The 18,592-nt window shown below is 44.5% G+C and overlaps 2 protein-coding genes across 11 annotated transcripts in view; both read left to right on the top strand.

Moving 5' to 3' along the window:
• MTCL1 (microtubule crosslinking factor 1) overlaps positions 1 to 18,592 on the top strand; it is a 125,299-nt gene that overhangs the window by 92,058 nt on the left and 14,649 nt on the right. For all 10 annotated transcript variants that reach the window (XM_050767349.1, XM_050767350.1, XM_050767351.1 and 7 more), the window contains 2 exons: positions 7,751 to 7,918; positions 13,796 to 14,050. In XM_050767349.1, coding sequence (XP_050623306.1) covers positions 7,751 to 7,918; positions 13,796 to 14,050 — 423 coding nt within the window. The remainder of the gene's footprint in view (positions 1 to 7,750; positions 7,919 to 13,795; positions 14,051 to 18,592) is intronic.
• The window catches only part of NDUFV2 (NADH:ubiquinone oxidoreductase core subunit V2), a 335,006-nt gene that overhangs the window by 29,737 nt on the left and 286,677 nt on the right, over positions 1 to 18,592 (top strand). The window lies entirely within an intron of this gene.

The following is an 18,592-nucleotide window of genomic DNA, read 5'->3' on the forward strand; positions in this document are numbered from 1 at the left end:
GGCTCTAGCCTCTCAGCTGTAGACACTCTGGGGCACTCCCTCTGCACTGGACGCCGCAACTGCTGCTCCTCCCTGGCCCGGGCTCCCGGGGCCCAGAGCCGCTGCTTCTAATGGGAGCGGGCTGTCGCCAGAGCGCTGGCTCGGATCCAGATGACAGGCGGCGACCTTCTGAGTGTAGGCTGAGGGGAATTTGGGTTCCCCCTGCTCCCTCTCTATACAATCAGATTTTCACACCTAAACAGCTGTTTCCTATGTACACCCGTCCCCCCTTCATTCTCCCTGAATAACGTGACTTAAGAAGGAGATGATACTTTCAAAGGAACTTTTATTCACAGCTATCAGAAAGTATGCTGTTATGCCATTGTTCATGGGAGAATTTAGGTCATGGAATGAGTTTTCAAGCAATAATCTAGTTAGAAATGAAAATGCTACTTTGCAAATAATGCTTTAAAATCTACTAATTTTACTTTTTTGAAAGAAATGTTGTCATTCAATCTCATAAAGCATGTGTGCTTGCCTCCCATAATATTGCCACTGATGGCCACTGTTCCCACCTCACCGCAAACCTGCTGCATCTAAGACAACGTGTTTCCCACGCACTCACGCAGATGCTCTGGACAAGGAGACACCTCGCACATCTGGTTTTCTAAACAACAGTCATGGAAAACGTTACTCTCAGGGTGGAAAATAATGTGAAGTCACTCAGCTGGAACCTTACATTCGGCATATTTTAATGTCGTTTTCCCTTTGCTTCCTGCTTCTTCCAACACTAGTTTTTAGCGAGAGATGGACCCGTGAGCTTCCACTGCGGGCCGCGTGTTATAGAAGCACGTGGATAGGTGGCCGGGTGGGGTCCAGACACCGAGACCCAGGTCTGCCGAGTGGGCCAGTGTCCACAGTAGTGAGTAGGGAGCTCACTACTGCGTGCACAACACTCATCTGTCCAAGGACGGAAGATGGACGAGCTCTACTGTAACGACAGCTGGTTCTCTGGGAGGGAACATTCCCAGTTAGAGGATTTGCCTCTCTGTGACTGGCATGAGTATTAGCCAGGCAGCTGGGATGCAAGAGCCAGGGCACGTGTCTCGCAGAGCTGCACAGAGCCGGGCCGTTCCAGAAACGCCGAGCACCTCGCAAGGCGATTAGTAGCATGGGAAACCTAGCCAAGCCGTTTTCCCAAGCACAAGTTCTCAGTCACAGTGTTCCTCAGGCCTTGGTCTTTGCTTTGTGACATATGGAACATTCTCACAATTGAACTCGAGTAGATGGCAACATTTATCATGTCCGCAGAGGTTTAAAAAACAACTGCATACACTGATCAACCTTGGGATGGCTCATAACAAATCATCAGGTTGGCGGACATTTGGCTCTGCAGACACTCCCTGGTTCCCAGTGTTCAGCTACGTGAGTTCATGGTCATGACCTGGTAGCTCTAGAGCCACAGTGAATGCTTTTCAGAGGGAATCGTCTAGTTCTCCTTGAGCTCCAAGACTCTTGCCACTGCGTTAAGCATTTGGGGTCAGCATTCCTAAGGCTGTTTATGCATTTCATACTGATTCGTAATTCCTGGAATCCAGCTTCTTCACACAAGGTGATGAATGGTGTGGGAATGATGGCCCTGGGGCGCCAGCAGCTCCTTTTCCCTACTTGGGTTAACTGATTTAAAAAGAAGTTACTTTCTCATTCAGGGATGTGACCTAATTCTCTTTATCATTTAATAAAACAACTAAGTAAAAAAAAAAAAAGTATGAAGAACCTAATATAAAATTCATAGCAAGAGCTGAAGGAATTGTATTTCATATTTCAGTCTTCACCTGCTACAGGTCACTAAAGAGCCTCACCCAGTCCAGCCTCAGAAGTGAGTAGACTCCACTTCCCTGGACCTCTGCTCTTTGTCGGGGCTCCTGTGCTGCATTAGGGCCTCCAGGGGCTGCCTGAAAAGTCAGCCTTTCTCCTGCAGACAGAAAGCCCTTGGCTCCCTGGGCCTCCGGGGCTGTGGCTCTCCCAGGCCCCAGCAGTCTTCCTTTCTGGCCATGCAGGCTGCCCACCTTTGCTTGCCCAAGTTGCAAAAACTGCACGCTTGCCAGAGGAGGCCTCACATCAGAACTGTGATCTGCCTGACTTTTTTTTTTTTTTTATAAGAAAGTTCTCTTGAGCCTAGATGGTGTTTACATTTCAATTTTGTACGTCATACTGTGGTTCATTCTTCAGTTTATCCTGCAACTGGGAGGCCTCCCCTATAAGGCATGCTTCTCTTTCTGTAAAAGGAACCAGACCAGAGCTTGGGATCGTGAAGTGTTTTATCTTTGCCATGTACTTGTGGTGGCAGTTGTTCTGTCACTCCGAAAGTAGCCCCTGCGTGAGGTAAAAATTCACATGCACAGATGGGTCCTTGGTGGAAGGACTCTCCCCGCCCCGTCCTACCTCCCAGAGTCAACCATGGCCAGCAGTTTGCCACAGGCCTTCCAAAGTGCCTAACTCAACCTGGGACCTCACAAATAAGTTTCTTCCCTAGTGGCCACCTGATTTTCATCAGACTTGCCCTGGTTTCCTAAGCCTTTGGGTTGAAAACTGTGTTTACAGCTTATAAAATATGTGCCTCATCTATTCTTTCCCGGATCCACATTCGTTCTTGGGAAGCTCTCGGTGACAACTGTAGAGACCGCAGCCCAGAACCCTCCTGGACGGGATCGCCGGGCAGACTCTTGGCCAGAGGGCAGAGGACTTCCGTGTCTAAATGACTCTAATTCCCATGATATTAATCGATTATATTTTCAGGGTCTGTCTTCAGTGGCCCATTCTCTGTAGGGGATAATGGTTTTTAGAAAAGAACTTTTCTGGATGTAACAGTGAAGGTTACGTTGAGGAGAACAACAAATGGCTCATTTATAAAAATGTTGCCGGCTGTGTGAACGTATCAATTCTAGCTAATCTCACAGTAAAGAATTTCTCCAGGGACTCCTGCTGGTGGAGGAGTTGTCTGTGTTGAATGCTAAGTGAGGTCTCTAAAAGGAGCTATGCGTGCCTTGTGGGGGTCTGAGCAGCTACTGCATCATTCCGGAATTCCCCTGCCTCTGTCAAGGAGCCTAAATAAACGTGGATGCTGTCATCTCTATTTTGTGACTGTTGTTTTGTGGGTTAACCCATAGCAGCAGGTCAGTATGTGTGTTCCAGCTTCAGATTAAGCTTATAATCTGTTATAAAGTTAGTGGCTCTGATGCAAGCAAAGTAGTTGGTGGTGGTTTAGCTCTTTTGTAGAGCTGTGATTTCACCTGATGAAATCCTAGAAATCTTAGGCAAGAACAATTTTGAAAAATAGCCAGCATTGCATCACACATACCTTGATACGTTACCTTATCTACAAACTTCCATTTCACTTTCTATTAGTAATACTTATTAATAGACTTGAATATTAGACTTGGTTAGATAGACTTGGATAGCAGTCTGATGGACCAAAGACCAATTCTGAACCTGTTAAAAAGTTTGACGTATTACAGCACATTGTAAGTCTCACTCAAGAGAGCTGAGCTAGGTGAGGCTGGAATGCCCGTAGGTGGAGGAGAGGGAAATAGTTGGAAGCTTTTTATCCTGCTGCTTTGCTAGAAAATCAGCCAGCTGATCTCTGAATGAAAAGCCCGATTTTTGAGTTGAAACTGACCTACACTCAACACATGTACAAGCTAAAAGGTTGCATCCTAGACCCCGGCACAAAAGGTTCAGAAAGTCCCACGTCCAAGAAGACTTACATCATAAAGACGTCTTAATGGACCTGAGTCTTCATTTGATTCTTGACTTGATTTGGGTCATCTTTTTACCCAAAAGGTAGCCCAGCAAGGGGTGCCACCAGGGGAAAAAAAATAAGAGAAGTTAACTTTTAGGTATTCTCTCAGAATGACTCACTATCATTAATTTCCCTTGATATGGGAAATGGAATTAGCTTCATGGGGATTAGATGGCTTCTGCAAGGTGAAGTTAAAAAAAAAAAAAGAAGAAGAAGAAGAAAAAGGCTTGGCAGGGTATAATGTCAGAATTCGAATATTCCTGGCTCCGTTTGTTGGCCTTGGAAGGGGACGACCTGGACTGCAGTCCAGGATCTCACTTCCTTGACAGTAGAACCTTGGCCCTCAGCCACTCCAAGCCGTAGTTCCTCCTCTGTAAAATGGGGAACATAGCGTATGCACTCAAAATTGATGTGACATATAAATAAGGTCATGTTGGCGGTAATTTAGTACACCCCCTGGCCATAGGAAACACCTATAATATTAGTAATTATCGTTACTTTTTTTTTTCATGTGTGTGAAAGTCATCAGAAAAATCATGGCCATCTACAGCTCATTCTGGGTCTTCAGAAATGTTGACATGGACGTCTACTTATGCCGTTGTGTGCTAATGGTAGGAGCTGGCCTGGCTTCCTGCTGTGCCACATGCTGCTCTTGGGGAATGATGATAACAGGTACCAACAGCATTGAGCTGGGCTCTTTTGCTCCCTTTGGCCACCTTCACCCCAAAGCAATTCTGGAGCTCATTCCACGTTGATTAATATTATCCTGGTTTAATAGAGCACTGTTTTGATTACTCTGATGCAAATGTGCATAAATCATTAAGGCTTAGATTTTATTGAATTCAGTATCTGTTAAAGCCAAAAAGTACTTGCTACCAGAGAAACCAGGTTTCCAATCTGCAAGAGGACTGTACAGTTCTGATTCTAATGTCGTGTGGTGTATGGGCCAAGAACAGCATAGTCTGATACCATATGTAACTTGGCATTCATAGGAAACTATTGATTACATATAACAATGTATTATATGGTTTTCTGCTTTCTTTTCAGTGAAAATTAAATGACTTCTCCAAAAACTGGATCAAAATTATTACCATTATTTTCTGCTTGAAACACTCTTGACTCAAAAAGCAGTGATTTTTAATTTAAAATCCAAAGATGAAACTCCCAAACAAATCTACCACAAAATATATGTGATTATTCAGCAAACAAATTCTATATGAAGATGTATATTTCTGAAAAGATTGTTGTGACACGTCTTATCACTCAACTGTACTTAGATAAGTTTTAGATTTTTTTTTTTTTGAAACAGGGTTTTGCTCTGTCACCCACACTGGAGGGCAGTGGTGTGATCGTATCTCACTGTAACCTTGAACTCCTGGGCTCAAGCCATCCTCCCATCTCAGCCTCCTGAGTAGTTGGGACTACAGGCAAGAGCCATGACACCTGGCTAATTTTTAGGTACTTTTTGACGTGGAGTTTTAAAAACTGTTCTGTGTTTGTCACAGCTTCACATATTTGACGAGCATGTCTTTGAGTATAGTGCTAATTTATTTCTATTCAGTTGGTTGGTAAGAATATATAAGACTCATAGATAGTTCCCTAGCTTCTGAGTTCTTCAAATGTTAACTGAACTGTACTCTTAATGCCTTTTGTCCCGGAGTTATTAAAGTAAAAATTGTTCCCTGTGAGAAAAAGAGCAATAAATATGAACAAACAGGCCTTTCTACTCCATCAAAAGTCCATTGTAGCTGGGCACAGTGGCTCATGCCTACAATTCCAACATTTTCTGAGGCTGAGGCAGGTGGATCACTTGAGACCAGAGTTTGAGACTAGCCTGGGCAACATGATGAAACCTTGTTTCTACAAATATACAAAAATTAGCTGGGTGTGGCGGCACACGCCTATAGTCCCAGCTACTTGGGAGGCTGAGGTGGGAGGACTGCTTGAGCCCAGGAGGTTGAGGCTGCAGTGAGCCGTGATCCACTGCATTCTAGGCTGGGAGACAGAGCAAGACTTTGTCTCAAAAAAAAAAAAAAAAAAGTCTACTCGATTAAATACTGGCGACAACTATGGAGATCCCTATAATAAATCTGCTCATATTAAAGAATTTCTCTTTTTAATACAACTTTATTTTTGAATATATAAATTATATAAAATATATAATTATAAATGTATATAATATATTTTTTAATATATATATAATTTTAGGTTCGGGGGTACATGTGCAGGTTTATTATATGGGTATATTGCATGATGCTGAGGTGTGGGCTTCTAATGACCCCGTCACCTAAGTAGTGAACGTAGTACCCGATAGGTAGTGTTTCAACCCTTGCCCCTCTCCTTGCATCCCCTTTTGGAATCCCCAGTGTCTGTTGTTCCCCTCTCTGTCCGAGTATACCCTGTGTTTGGCTCCCACATATAAGTGAGAACATGCGGTATTTGGTTTTCTGTTCCCGCGTTAACTTGCTTAGGATAATGGCCTCCAGCTGCATCCGTGTTGCTACAAAAGCCATGATTTCATTCTTTTTTGTGGCTGTACAATTTTATATAAATACAAACATCCATCCAAAGTATCTTAAATTCCTCCCATATATGTTTAACCATTTTTGTGTATGTTTAGTGGATCAACTAGATGGATTTAGAAGCATGACTGCGGAGTGAAGGCCGGTGTGTGCGCAGAACCTGAAGGAGGGGTCCCCAGTGTGCTTGCCGAACCAGGGAGGAGAGGTTTATCAAGTTTGGGGGATGAGGAATTCTGAGAGGGTGGGGCTCTGTTTTTCCATACTAGAGCTTGTCTGTATCCAATGGGACTTAAGAGGGCTTTTATAACTCCTGCTTCATAAATGCACCAAAAAAAATGCCCTGAGACCGCCCAGAGAGCTTGTGATGTGCTTTCAGTGCTGATTGGAAGAGATGGGCTCACGAGGCTTTTATTGTCAAGGTACCATAATTGATTCCGCATGTTTCATTCATTTGGCCAAACCTTTCTGATATAATGCCCTTGCTGAAATGTACTAAGACAGAAATCATGGCTTTGAAATTTGACTTCAAAAGGCTGGGCAGGTTTTAGAACATATAAACCATTTTAAGTTAGATATAAGCGCATTAGTAATAAAAATGCACTCTTCATTTACCAGACACATTTGCATGCTTAACATGAGCCAAGGATTGTGCCAAATACTGGAAATGTGAGGGTGGGTCTGGCTTGTCCCTTTCTGAGAGGCAGAAAAGTGGGGGCTAGTAGTTCCATCTCAAGGAACCACAATAAAGCCTTCATGAACAGGTTGCGCATTTCACCTTTGGCTTTAATTATTAAGCATCAAAATGTTTAATAATTAAACCCACCCACCAACAGTGGCCATGCGTGTCATATCTGTGTCCTTTTAGTAACCACAAGTCAGATTCTGATCTGACTTGTGCATAGGAGTCCTTGGCCTTTGTTAATTTTCCTCTAGTACAACATCTGGCACTAGAATGGCAGCATATATATGAGTGGGTGTATCGGTCTTGTCATATCTGCACCCCCATGGTAGTCTTGTCAGCCCAACTCAGTGTTCTGGACATCTGAAGTCACACAGTGACTGGCAGCCCTGGCTTCGCGGTTCCCTGTGGCCTCCTAGAGTTTCCTTGCTCCTGCTCCTCAGGGCCCAGAGCACCTCTGTGGCAGGTTCCCACAGCGCCAGCCCAGGTTCCAGCCTCTGAACACAGCTGCCAGGTCACCAGGGCAGCCTTCCTTCTACCTTCCTGCCGATCAAACAGGTCCTCGGTCTCAGGCCCAGGAGACCGATGGCCAGCAACAGGGACCCCTTGCTCCCTGGCAAACTGCAGACTCCCTACCCGCCCTGCACCCACTGCCAACAGCACCTGGGAGACAACCCCCACCCTACCGTGATGGCCAGATCCTCTCCTCTTCTGACCTAAAAAGTACGCTTGCAGGAGGTGGTGGAGCCTGACTCAGTGTTCCCACAGGTGGTGGAAAACCAGCAGCTGTTCAGCGCCTTCAAGACCTTGCTGGAGGACTTCCGTGCGGAGCTGCGGGAGGACGAGCGTGCCCGACTGCGGCTGCAGCAGCAGTATGCCAGCGACAAGGCGGCCTGGGACGTGGAGTGGGCCGTGCTCAAGTGCCGTCTGGAACAGGTACCACCCTCTCAGGTCTCTCTTGATCCTGACTATGTGTCTCTGCTGTCCAGGATATGTGGAGGGGAGTGGGCACAGAGAGATTCAGAACCATGGGCTTCTTGTCCAGGAAAAAAGAGAGGAGTGACACTGTCTCTTCTTAAAGTGCAGAGGCCTCATTTTCCCTGATGTCCCCTCTCCCACGTATGCAGTACGGCCTCCACCAAGCAGCATTTTCAGAGCAGCATGTATTCTCCCATTCTGCATTAAACAAGCGTGTATTTAGCTCCATCAGAGGATGGCCAAGCTGAAGCTGTCATCACACTGAGCTGACATCGCTCTAGACAGGAGCAAAGCAAAAGCAGATTGTGGTTTAGTTGTCTTTGAAAAAGGTAAATGCATGCTTTCGTTGAGATTTTTCAAAATATCAGAAAGAACTTCGAGACCTCCCACTGCATGCCCAAGAATTCTAATCAATTTCAGTCTCCTTATTTATACCAAAGGAAACTGAGGCCCAGAAGAAACAGCTCAGCTCAGATCACAGAGCCATTTAGTGCTAGGGCAGGAAGATCGCCCAGGTTTCCTGCCTCCACCGCACACCAGAGGGAAGCCCCAGCATAGGAGTTAAGATCAGACATAGCAAGAAACATCCTTTCCTAAGTGTTTCTTCCTTGGAAACCATTGAATGTCATGTGACTTCCTACATGGCATCTGCTGCTGAGAGCAGCTCTCAAGGTTTCTTCTAGCCCCTTGATCATGAGGAGGGAGGGCAGATCTGTGTATCCTTGGTAATCTATTTCCTAGATTCTATTTTGAGGCAAACCATAAAGTAAGTAAAATTTTATAGGAATTGGCCTGGTCATGAAAGGAACAGAATTGCCTGGAAAGGAGACCCCCTGTCACATGGTCTTGATAAAAGATGAAAAAGGCTTGATGTGTCAAAAAAAAAAAAAAAGAATAAAAAACAAAAAAATAAACTCTAGCTCTCCTGGTGCCCACAAGTTCCCCTGCATTTCCACCTGGCCACAGCAAGCAGCGATGTTGGGCTGACAGCCCTGGGTGGGGCAGGGACACAGCCTTGCAGGCCTGAGCATCAAGTGAGAGAGCAGCTGGCCTGGTTGTGGCTCCTGCCTGCTGCCCGCGGGAGATTTGACCTAGATGCTCCGTTTATCTAAGTCCCCGCCTGCAGCGTCAGCAGCGAAGGAGAAATGACTAAGGACAGTCTCTGATGAGCTGCCTTTAACCCTATTTAAAAAATATGTTTATAGAGGGAGCTAAATGTTTTCAAAGCCCGAACTGTGGCTAAAGAAGGGAGGTGTAATCTTCGATGCAAGCCAGTTTCAAAACATTTCATCTTTGTTTTATAGGAACGTAGTATCCACCCACAGGTTTGCTACAAATAAACCCTTAGGGAGAGTCCCTAAATACCACAAACATAAAGCTAGAACTTCAGACCCAGAAGCCAGCAGGTGGTCATAGGTAGAGAGTTTATCTTCTGCCCAAATCATTTAGGAAGTTTCTTAAACGTTTGCAACCCAGGAAGCAATGAATATAGGATGATGCTAGCCCATTTGTAATAATCCCATATTTACTCTCTTCTACTTAAATGCAAAACAGTTTAATTCTGCTATAAGCTACCTTCCTTCAGTGGAGCCCATGTTGATGACACTTCCCAGGTCCTCAATTCTTTCAGCAGACTCCTGAGTCAGGCCTTGCTCTAAATGTTGAAGATCCAGTAACAAATCAGATGTTCCTTGAAGGGGTTCTCAGTGCAGCGGGGGACCCAAACAAGTGCTGTCCTTTATAAAAGCGTGGAAAGTGCCCACCAGGCTTGCACATAGGGCTGTCAGGGAACAGGAACATGCAAGGTACATGCCTTGGCTTGAGAATTCGGGGAAGGCTGTGAAAGTCCTGCTGAGAAAAATCTCAAAGGATGGACAAGAACTGGAATGTGGAAAAGGAGAGAAAGGAAGTTTCAGGCAAAGAAAAAAAAAAGAGTATCGTGAAGAAAGGAGCATGGCTCATTTGATAAGCTTAGGTATGAGGGGAAAGAATAGTATTTAAGGAATTGATCCTTTAATTCTGATTTTATCACGAAAGCTTAGATTCCCTTTTTCAAAAGATTATTCTGGCTTCAAGATAGAGAATGGATTAGGAGCCGTTAGAATTGAATGGATTAACCTAGGGTTAGTGGTCTCTAGACTGAAATCAGGGAATTGCCGAACTAGAATAGGAAAGAGACGCATCTTTGCGATCACTGACTTTCCACCAAAACTGAGCGTGTCCTCCAGTTATACATGTAGGCAACAAGCCCAGCAGAAATCACGGATCTTTTCGAAAGGAAATATGGAATGAAAGAATAAGAAGTAATCACACATCTCTCCATTTCCCTTTACAATTGTTGTGGATATCCCAGAATTAACAGTGAGGAGGAGAATTTTGGCTTCACCAGGCTGCCACCTGGGTCCACAGTAAAAATATTGAGGAGCCCTGGGTTGCAGAGATGGGAGGTGAGAGGGGTGACTCTGAAGGAAAGCAGCAGCAGTGGAGAAGGAGTGGAGGGTGCACACCTGAAAGAAGCAGAGCAAGTAGAGAATGGCCGGGCCTGGTGGCCGGTTCATGAGACACCGTGGAGCAACAAGCACCTCGCGGGGCTCTCAGGTTTCTACTGTGGGTGCCTGGGCGATGGCACCATCACCAAGACAGGAACGCAGAGAGAACCAGTTGGGATGGAAAGGGAACAGGTTGGATTTGAGTTGAGGTATGTGTCATCACAGGCATTGGGGGCTGGGCTGAAGACGTATATATGAGGCGTGAATGAGGAGGTGGGAGGCAGGGCCGTGGAGGACTCTCCAGGACTGCACAGAGTGAGAGGAGCTCATAGAAGGAACCAAAATATTCATTTTCAAGAAATGAGTAGAGGGAGAAGACACTGGAAAGGCGCAGCCAGAGAAATGTACGAACATCCAGAGCAAATGCCGTCCCAGAAGCCAAGAGGAGAGACACCATGGCGTTCCAAGTGGAGTTCAGCAATATCAGATGCTTTGAAGAGGACGGGACAGATGAGGGATAAAAAGCTTTGTTGAACTTGGCAGTGAGGAGGTCACTGGAAAACTTGACAAGAGCAGTTGCCGTCGGGGTGTGGGGCTGAAGCACTGTAGCACTGTGCAGAGGGACAGAAGTTGAGTTGGGCAGGGAAGGGGAAAGAGGGAGCACAGACAGTGCAGTAACAGGAGCCGCAGGGTCACGGGGATGCGTGTCCAGTGAGACCTGACAGTGTAGGGACACTGATGACACGAGGTCCCTCAGTAGGCGGGGGGATTGGGCTCTAAGCATTGAGGGGTGGGGGTGGCCCTGACCATGAGAGACCTGAGAGGTGTGGACAGAGGAGTTTGTGGGCAGAAGGAATGTGCCTTCACTGTCTTCACAAGGCAGGTGAGCAGAGGCGATGTGGGGCCCAGGAAGGGGTACGCTGCATGAGGAGATTCTAAAGAGAGGACATGTTGGTGGCTGGAAGCATCTGCAGGTGAACAGATGTACCTGCGAGGGGCTCAGCGGCCTTTCATTCTGGGTTATGTGGGCTTCCAGCAGCTCTTTTAAAATGGGATTTTGTGGTGCTTGGTGCTTTTCTGGTAGTCTTCTGGTTAGCTAACACTGGAGGTTTCTCCCCTCTTTTGTTTCTGCGTTCTTTCTACTTAAAAAAAGTTTTATTTTCCCCAGATTTGCGTTTTATAATTGATCAAGAAGTGTCACCACTGACCCGTGCCCGTGGCTGTCATCTGCTTCCTCAGGCCTTTCCCTGCTTTCTCTCCAAGAAGGCCTGAGTCCCACTCAGATTCAGGGACAAAACAGTGTGCTCGCCCCACTTAATGAAGGGTTTGCCTTTATTACAGAGGCGAGATTCGATGTTAGCTCTCTCCCAGTGAGTCCCTGGTGGGCAAGAACTTTCAGTTTAACTGAGCACACACTCAGCAGCCTGTCTTAGTCCATTTACTGTCGTTGTAAAGGAATACCTGAGGCTGGGTAATTTATTTAACAACGAGGTTTATTTAGCTTACAGTTCTGCAAGCTGCACAAGAAGCATGGTGCCAGCACCTGCTACTGGAGAGGTCCAGCTGCTTCCACTCAGCAAAAGGCAAAGGGGAGCCGATGTGTGCAGATCATAGGGCAAGAAAGGAAGTGCAGGTGGGAGGAGGTGCCAGGCTCTTTTAAACAACCAGCTCTTAAAGAAATAATAGAGGGAGAAGTTACTCAGTCCCTGCCGCAGGGCATGAATCTATCCACTCCCATGACCTAGACACCTCCCACTAGGCCCCATCGCTGACACTGGGGATCAAATTTCAACGTGAAGTTTGGGGGACAGACATCCAAACTACAGCACTGATACAGACGTCTTTCTAAATATAATAATACTGGCTGGTTTAAGTCATTAATCTTTATATTTTTATATACATATATATCGTCTTAGAAAAGTTAAAACAATCTGCTTAGACATGGATAATCAGCCATGAATTATTTTAGTGGGTCTTGAAGTAACTCATTATAAGAAAGTTAATTGAACTCTACATATGAATATTGGTTACTGACTTAGCATGTCCCTTTGGCAAGTCCCTGAAGCACTGAGCTGCCATTTCTTCACAAATAAACTGGGAATAAGGATACCTATACGTAGAGGATTGCAGTAGAGACCAAGTGAGGCAATCTGTGTGAAAGGCCTTTCTTTGAAAAGTATACAATTTGTTAAAATTGTGCACTTAATAAAATATAAGAGATTGCTTGTGAGGGTAAAAACAAGGCACTGAACAGCAAGCTGTTGTGCGGTTTTAGTGTTTGCCGTGCAGTTTTAGTGTTCGCCCTAGGGTTTATAATATACGTATTTAATTACTCAGAGTCTACCTTGAAATCCTATTAGGCTACTTTTCATGGTGCCTGAGGAAATTGCAACAGTATATTCCCAGTTCCTTCCCATCCTCTGTGCTATTGCTGTCATAGTTTACCTCTACATATTCTGCAAACACAACACATTGTAACAATTTTTGCTTTAGATAATCAAATATTTAAAATAATTAAAACAGAAATAATGAGTTTTATATTTACACAGATGTCATTTCCAGTGTTTATTTTCTGTAGAGATCAAAGTGTCTGTTAGTATATTCCTTCTGCCTAAAGAACTTCCTTTTTCATTTCCTGAAGTGCAGGTCTGTTGGCAATGTTTTTTTTTTGTTTTTGTTTTTGTTTTTGTTTTCAGTTTTCATTTGTTGAAAAGTGTTTTCCTTCTGTTTTGAAAGATACCATTTCTGCGTACAGAATTGAGTCTAGGTTGAGATCTTTTTTCTTGCAGCACTTTAGATGCCACTCCATCATCTTCTGACTTGCAAAGTTTCTGATGAGAAGTCTCCTGGAATTCTCGTCTTCCTGCCTCTATGGCATGTGTCATTTTTCCCTGTCTTTGGTTTTCACAATTTTGAATACATAAGATGTAGAATCTTGTTTGGTTTTGATATTTAACCTCCTGGGTATTTGACAAATATTTATTGAAAACTGTCCCATCCCTAGGTTCCATATAGGAGCTAAGGATATAGGGACAGGTACCTTGTAGTACCTGCCCACAAGGAGTTACACAGAAGTACAGGCAAGAGGCAGTGGTGACTTAGACTAGGAAAGTGGAGCAGGGAAGCTGGCTATGGGAAGCTCAGTTTACTCACCGCTTAACATTCTTCGTGACTGTGTCAAATGCTCTTAATTAGGACTTTAAAAATAAAATTTGTTTATACTATGGGATTGGTCAAACCTCGGTTTAAACATGTTTCCAGGGATCACATGTAAATGTGCTGAGACTTCATCCTTGAATGCAAGACTTGTCAGAGAGGGAATTCCTAAGTCTTTTCTCCTTGACAGCTGGAAGAGAAGACTGAGAACAAGTTGGGAGAACTAGGCTCCTCCGCTGAGAGCAAGGGGGCCTTGAAGAAGGAGAGAGAGGTGCACCAGAAGCTCCTGGCCGACAGTCACAGCCTGGTCATGGACCTGCGCTGGCAGATCCATCACAGCGAGAAGAACTGGAACCGGGAGAAGGTGGAACTTCTCGACCGCCTGGACAGAGATCGGCAGGAGTGGGAGCGGCAGAAGAAGGAACTCCTGTGGAGGATAGAGCAGGTAAGGAGGCACCCCGGGCCCTGGAGCATAGGCACAGAGTGTAGACTACTCAATGGACCCAGAAAGCAAAAACATTAGGCTGCTTTGTGGTCCTTGCAGCATCAGGATGCATGGGCTTCCAAAGGATGAGAGAGAAATACTAGAATCGCTTGTGTTGGAGACCTAGGCTCATGCCTCTCCGTGACACAGATCTTTTCATTGCAAAGTTCATAGGTAACTCCCGTGTGTACGTGTGGTAGTGGCAGCGCAGGGTGGGTGGGGGTTGTGGGAGGGGGGATAACTTTTTAAAGGAATTTAAAGACTAAACTGGAAAGAGGAGGTTATTTCAGGTCTTATTCAGTTGAAAACAAACTATAACTTTTAAGATTGCTACTAAAGATGTGGTCACAGTGACTGCTCCGACTTGAATGGAATTGTTGTCATTAGAAAAGAAATTGCTGAATTCAGTTGGAAGTCAGGCTGTTTGCTGGTGAGTGTGCCCGCTGTGGATATTGCTGAGCTGTGATTAGATGGACCATAGTCAAGAGAGGTAGCTGGTAGCTCATCATCTTAGCTAAACAAACAATTCAGAAACTCAGATGAATTTGGGGAGGACGGGGGTAGTCGTTTTTCTGCCAATATAACCGTTCTCTGCATTGCATCAGACTTAGAACAGTTTGCATAGTTGCAGTAGTTCCTGAGGGATACACAAATTAAATTGATGAAGATCTGGAATTCTTCCCTGGCTGGATTTTTACATAGTATACATTTTGTTTATTTCAGCCAGTCACACACTTACAAATTTATGCGGTCTCAAGGAAATGTATTAATCACTAAGAAATTGAGCTCAGGAAAAATAATCTCATTACTCTATTTTAAATACCCATAGAGCCTTTTGAAAAATGTGCTCTATTATCCATAGACATGGTGCCTGTGTTATGCAGGTACAGTGACAAAGGTGAGTGTATGCATATGTTGGATAGGGACGGAGGCAGAATGAACTAAATGGTAAAAAAGACCAAGAGCCTTTGGCTTGGAAACCACTGAGAAGAATAAAATCCCCACAGGTGAGCTTTGATCACCACTTGCATTCCAGCCTGGGTGACAGACCGAGACCCCATCTCCAAAAAACAAAAGAAGGAAAGTACATTGCATATAGAAGAGCTGAAACTCTTCCCAGGTTTCACCACTTACACAAATGAGTCACCTTACTAATCTTTGATATTCCCCAAATCCTATCAAGAGGAATGCTGGCCACTTCCTTTCTGGCTTGGAAATGCAGCACTTGTGAAGAGTCTCCTGTATTAAATCTCCTGTGTGTCTGTGCTCTATGGTTAGGTGGAAATCTTAGGGATAGAAGTGGCACTAATTTATTATATCCAACTTTAGTTGACCGGTGTCACAGTAACTCCAGGCAACTTGTCGCCAGGGAGCTTCATTCTTGGCCCATGCTCTAGGGCCACTCACTTTTTACATCCCTCCTGACCCCGGTGAGGCCATCGTGATCCCTGCCATGGCCCCTTTAGGGTGCCCTTCGCCTGTTAGCCATGGTGGCTTGTTGGACTAGTCACAGGCTTCATTTGTTTGGGAAGTCACACCTTGGATATAAATTAAGCAAGTCTTTTAGGTTTTTATTTTTACTTTTGGGAATGAAGAATTTCTGCTAAAGGAAAAATTAGACACTTGTGGTGATACTCAACTTTTGAAAAGTCAGTGACTTAAAGATGAGCCACAGCCTCATTTTGAGACTATATTTTGGAAAGGTAGTAGTCGTCAGGAGCTGACCTCCAATTCCGAGTTGTCAGTATTGGAATAGTTTGGCCACACTGACCGCCTCAGAACCCAGTCCTCAAGGTGGACATCTTTGAGCATCGTGGATCTGAAACACGTGAGTTTCGGGCATGCATCTGTTCCTGAAATCTGTTTGATGGATCCCACAGTTTCTGTACAATGATGTCATTGCTGTTTTTAGAAGACGATTGGTTACAAATGAACTGACGCTTCAGACATGCAATTGTGGCTTTCAAAAATAAATCTGGCCTTTTCTCCAAAATAGTAAACATTTTTAAAGACGATTTCTTAAATCTCAGTGCCCCATCCTGATAATGAGGGAAAGCAATTATAGGCATTATCTCAACTTCCTGAAAAGAGGATATTGGTTCCAGTGTGTCTGGGCATGTGTAGATTTGGTTCCTTTATCAGTCATTGGGTTGCTTGTTCATTTAACTTCTAGCTACATATGCCGTAGGTAAATGAGAAATGTAACTGAACATTCTTCACAATGTATCCTCTCAACATTTGACTGCTTGGTAAGCCATATAATATAACCTTGACTGTGATAACCTAATACAGATGGTGAAACAAGTAACACTAAATCCATTTTCCACTTTCAGAACACATGCTTCATACTTGTCCGGTGTCATTAAATTCCTACATAATTTCTGCACCACATGAGGCATGTTATGTGATGTATGACTGTGGGAATGTGGCTAAGGTCATATAACACATTTTATCTATCTTATCAGCCTCTCTTGTCTCAATCCCAGTTTGATTGCGGGGTGGGGGTAGGAGACTTTATGGAGTCACATTACATTTCTCCTTAGAATTGTTGAGTTCCCAGTGAACATACAGATGATGTAAAACTTGCTGTTATATTTGCGGTACTTACCGAGCTAAAAAGTGTCATCCATGCATTCTCCTTCCAGTAACTTTCTTAAATCAGCTGCCATTCTTTTAAAAAAAATCCATTCTTTTAAAACCTGTTTACAAAGTGGCCTTTTTTCTTTCTACCAGTCTGGGTAAGGTGACACTCTTGAGGTCACCTTTATTGTTTCCTGTATTAAAATACGAATCTTTAACATTTTCGACTGGCATTAAAAGTTGTTTTACTCCAAGATTGCAAGTAGGTGCTGATGCTGGCTGAAATGACTCCTGTAGGAAGCCCTCCCGCTCTGAGGACCGTTCTATTACAACACCCCAGAGGCATCTGAGCAGCAGATTTCTCCACCACAAGCACTCCAGTTCGTTTTTAGGAAACCTAACACTTAGCAGCTTGAGTACAAGTTGCTCCTAGCTGCCTGCGTTTATTTTTGAAATCCCACTTTACTGAGTTAGAAGGTGCTTGTTCATAGCTCTCCTCTTCAGTCATTCTTTTCCCCCTTCACTCCACACCCTTGGCGCACATTTGCAGCTTCAGATGGGATTCTTGCATTTTAATTTCTTGCCCAAAATAGCTTAGAGATGATCATGTGTTGAAACTAAATTGTGCCTACATGCATTAAATGAACATATAAAAAGCCTTCCTTTTTTTTTTTTTTTTTTTAAAGAAAGCAGTTAGCATCTTTAAGAAAACTGCAAAGAACTGTGTCATCATCAGGGAGGAGGAGGAGAGAGCAGAGGGGCAGAGCTAAAACGTAGAGTTTTTAGGATTTGCTGGGTCCTTCATTTGACTGTGAACTGCCTCAGATGCTAACATGTAAGCTTTGGCTGCATCAGACTCCATCTTTCTCAAAGATAAAGATAAATCTCTGTTCCGCCGCCTTAGAAATTACTAACAATGAGCCAGCGTCCTTTTGTCTTTCCTGTCTTCCATGGCTTTCTCCTGACTATACAGAAAGCATGTTTGCATCCAACGTGTGGACGAATGCTCAGATTAGGACACAGAGATGCAGTTTGTAAGTGATGCTTAAAACAAATGAATTGATCTGCATTCAAGGAGGTTTTAGAATTTCCTGGCACCGTCTCAGCACTTGAGGACTTTAAATCATTGTTTGGCCACTCCTTCAGGTCAAATCCAAATGTCACTTTCATCGTTCAGATACTTTACTTATTCAGAAGAGCAGTCAATCCTGTAGTGTGAGCTTGTCATCCAATAAAGGCTCCGTTAAAGACTCATAGGCAGAAATAGCTTCAGGTCTCAGTTGTGCTTTCTGTGGCCGTTTTAGAAAGAGAAGCAATGAGGAGGGATCAGGAGAATGGAGTGGAAGCTGGTGAGGGCTCCTGTGGGGAGGGAGGCCGTGCGCCCTGCAAGCCATTTGCCTGCCTGCCTCAGCAGTTCCTTGTGATTTCGTATGGGCCCCTTCCTGAGCCACCTCCACAAGATCTCCATCTAGTGGCCCAAAACGGCCCAGAAAGGCATAATGCCTTTACGTGGGCTGGGCCCCCACTAGCCAGCCTGACTCCTGTGAGCCCACGTGCACAACCCATCTTACAGATAAGGAAGCTGAGCTCAGGAGAGTCGGGAACTTGCACCTGCCTGCGAACCAGCAAGCCACACATCAATGGTTCCGACTCAGGTCTTCTAACTCCAGGTGGCCCTGTGCTCGCCCACTGCCGCTTCTTGAGTTCAACCGAGTCAGGCAAGAAGTATGACTATAATGTAAAGTGGCTTTTTAAAATTTTCTTCACTCAGTCATACCAGATCTTTACTTGCGTTTATAGCTAAGTTTTTATCATCTCAAAGAGTAAGTTATGTTTAACACCAAATGGTTAACAGCCATTTGAGTTTGTAACACCAAATGGTTACAAACTCAAGTTTGCTCACTTGAGTTATTGATAGGACCT

Source organism: Macaca thibetana, chromosome 18 (genome assembly GCF_024542745.1).
Source record: "Macaca thibetana thibetana isolate TM-01 chromosome 18, ASM2454274v1, whole genome shotgun sequence".
NCBI lineage: Eukaryota > Metazoa > Chordata > Mammalia > Primates > Cercopithecidae > Macaca > Macaca thibetana.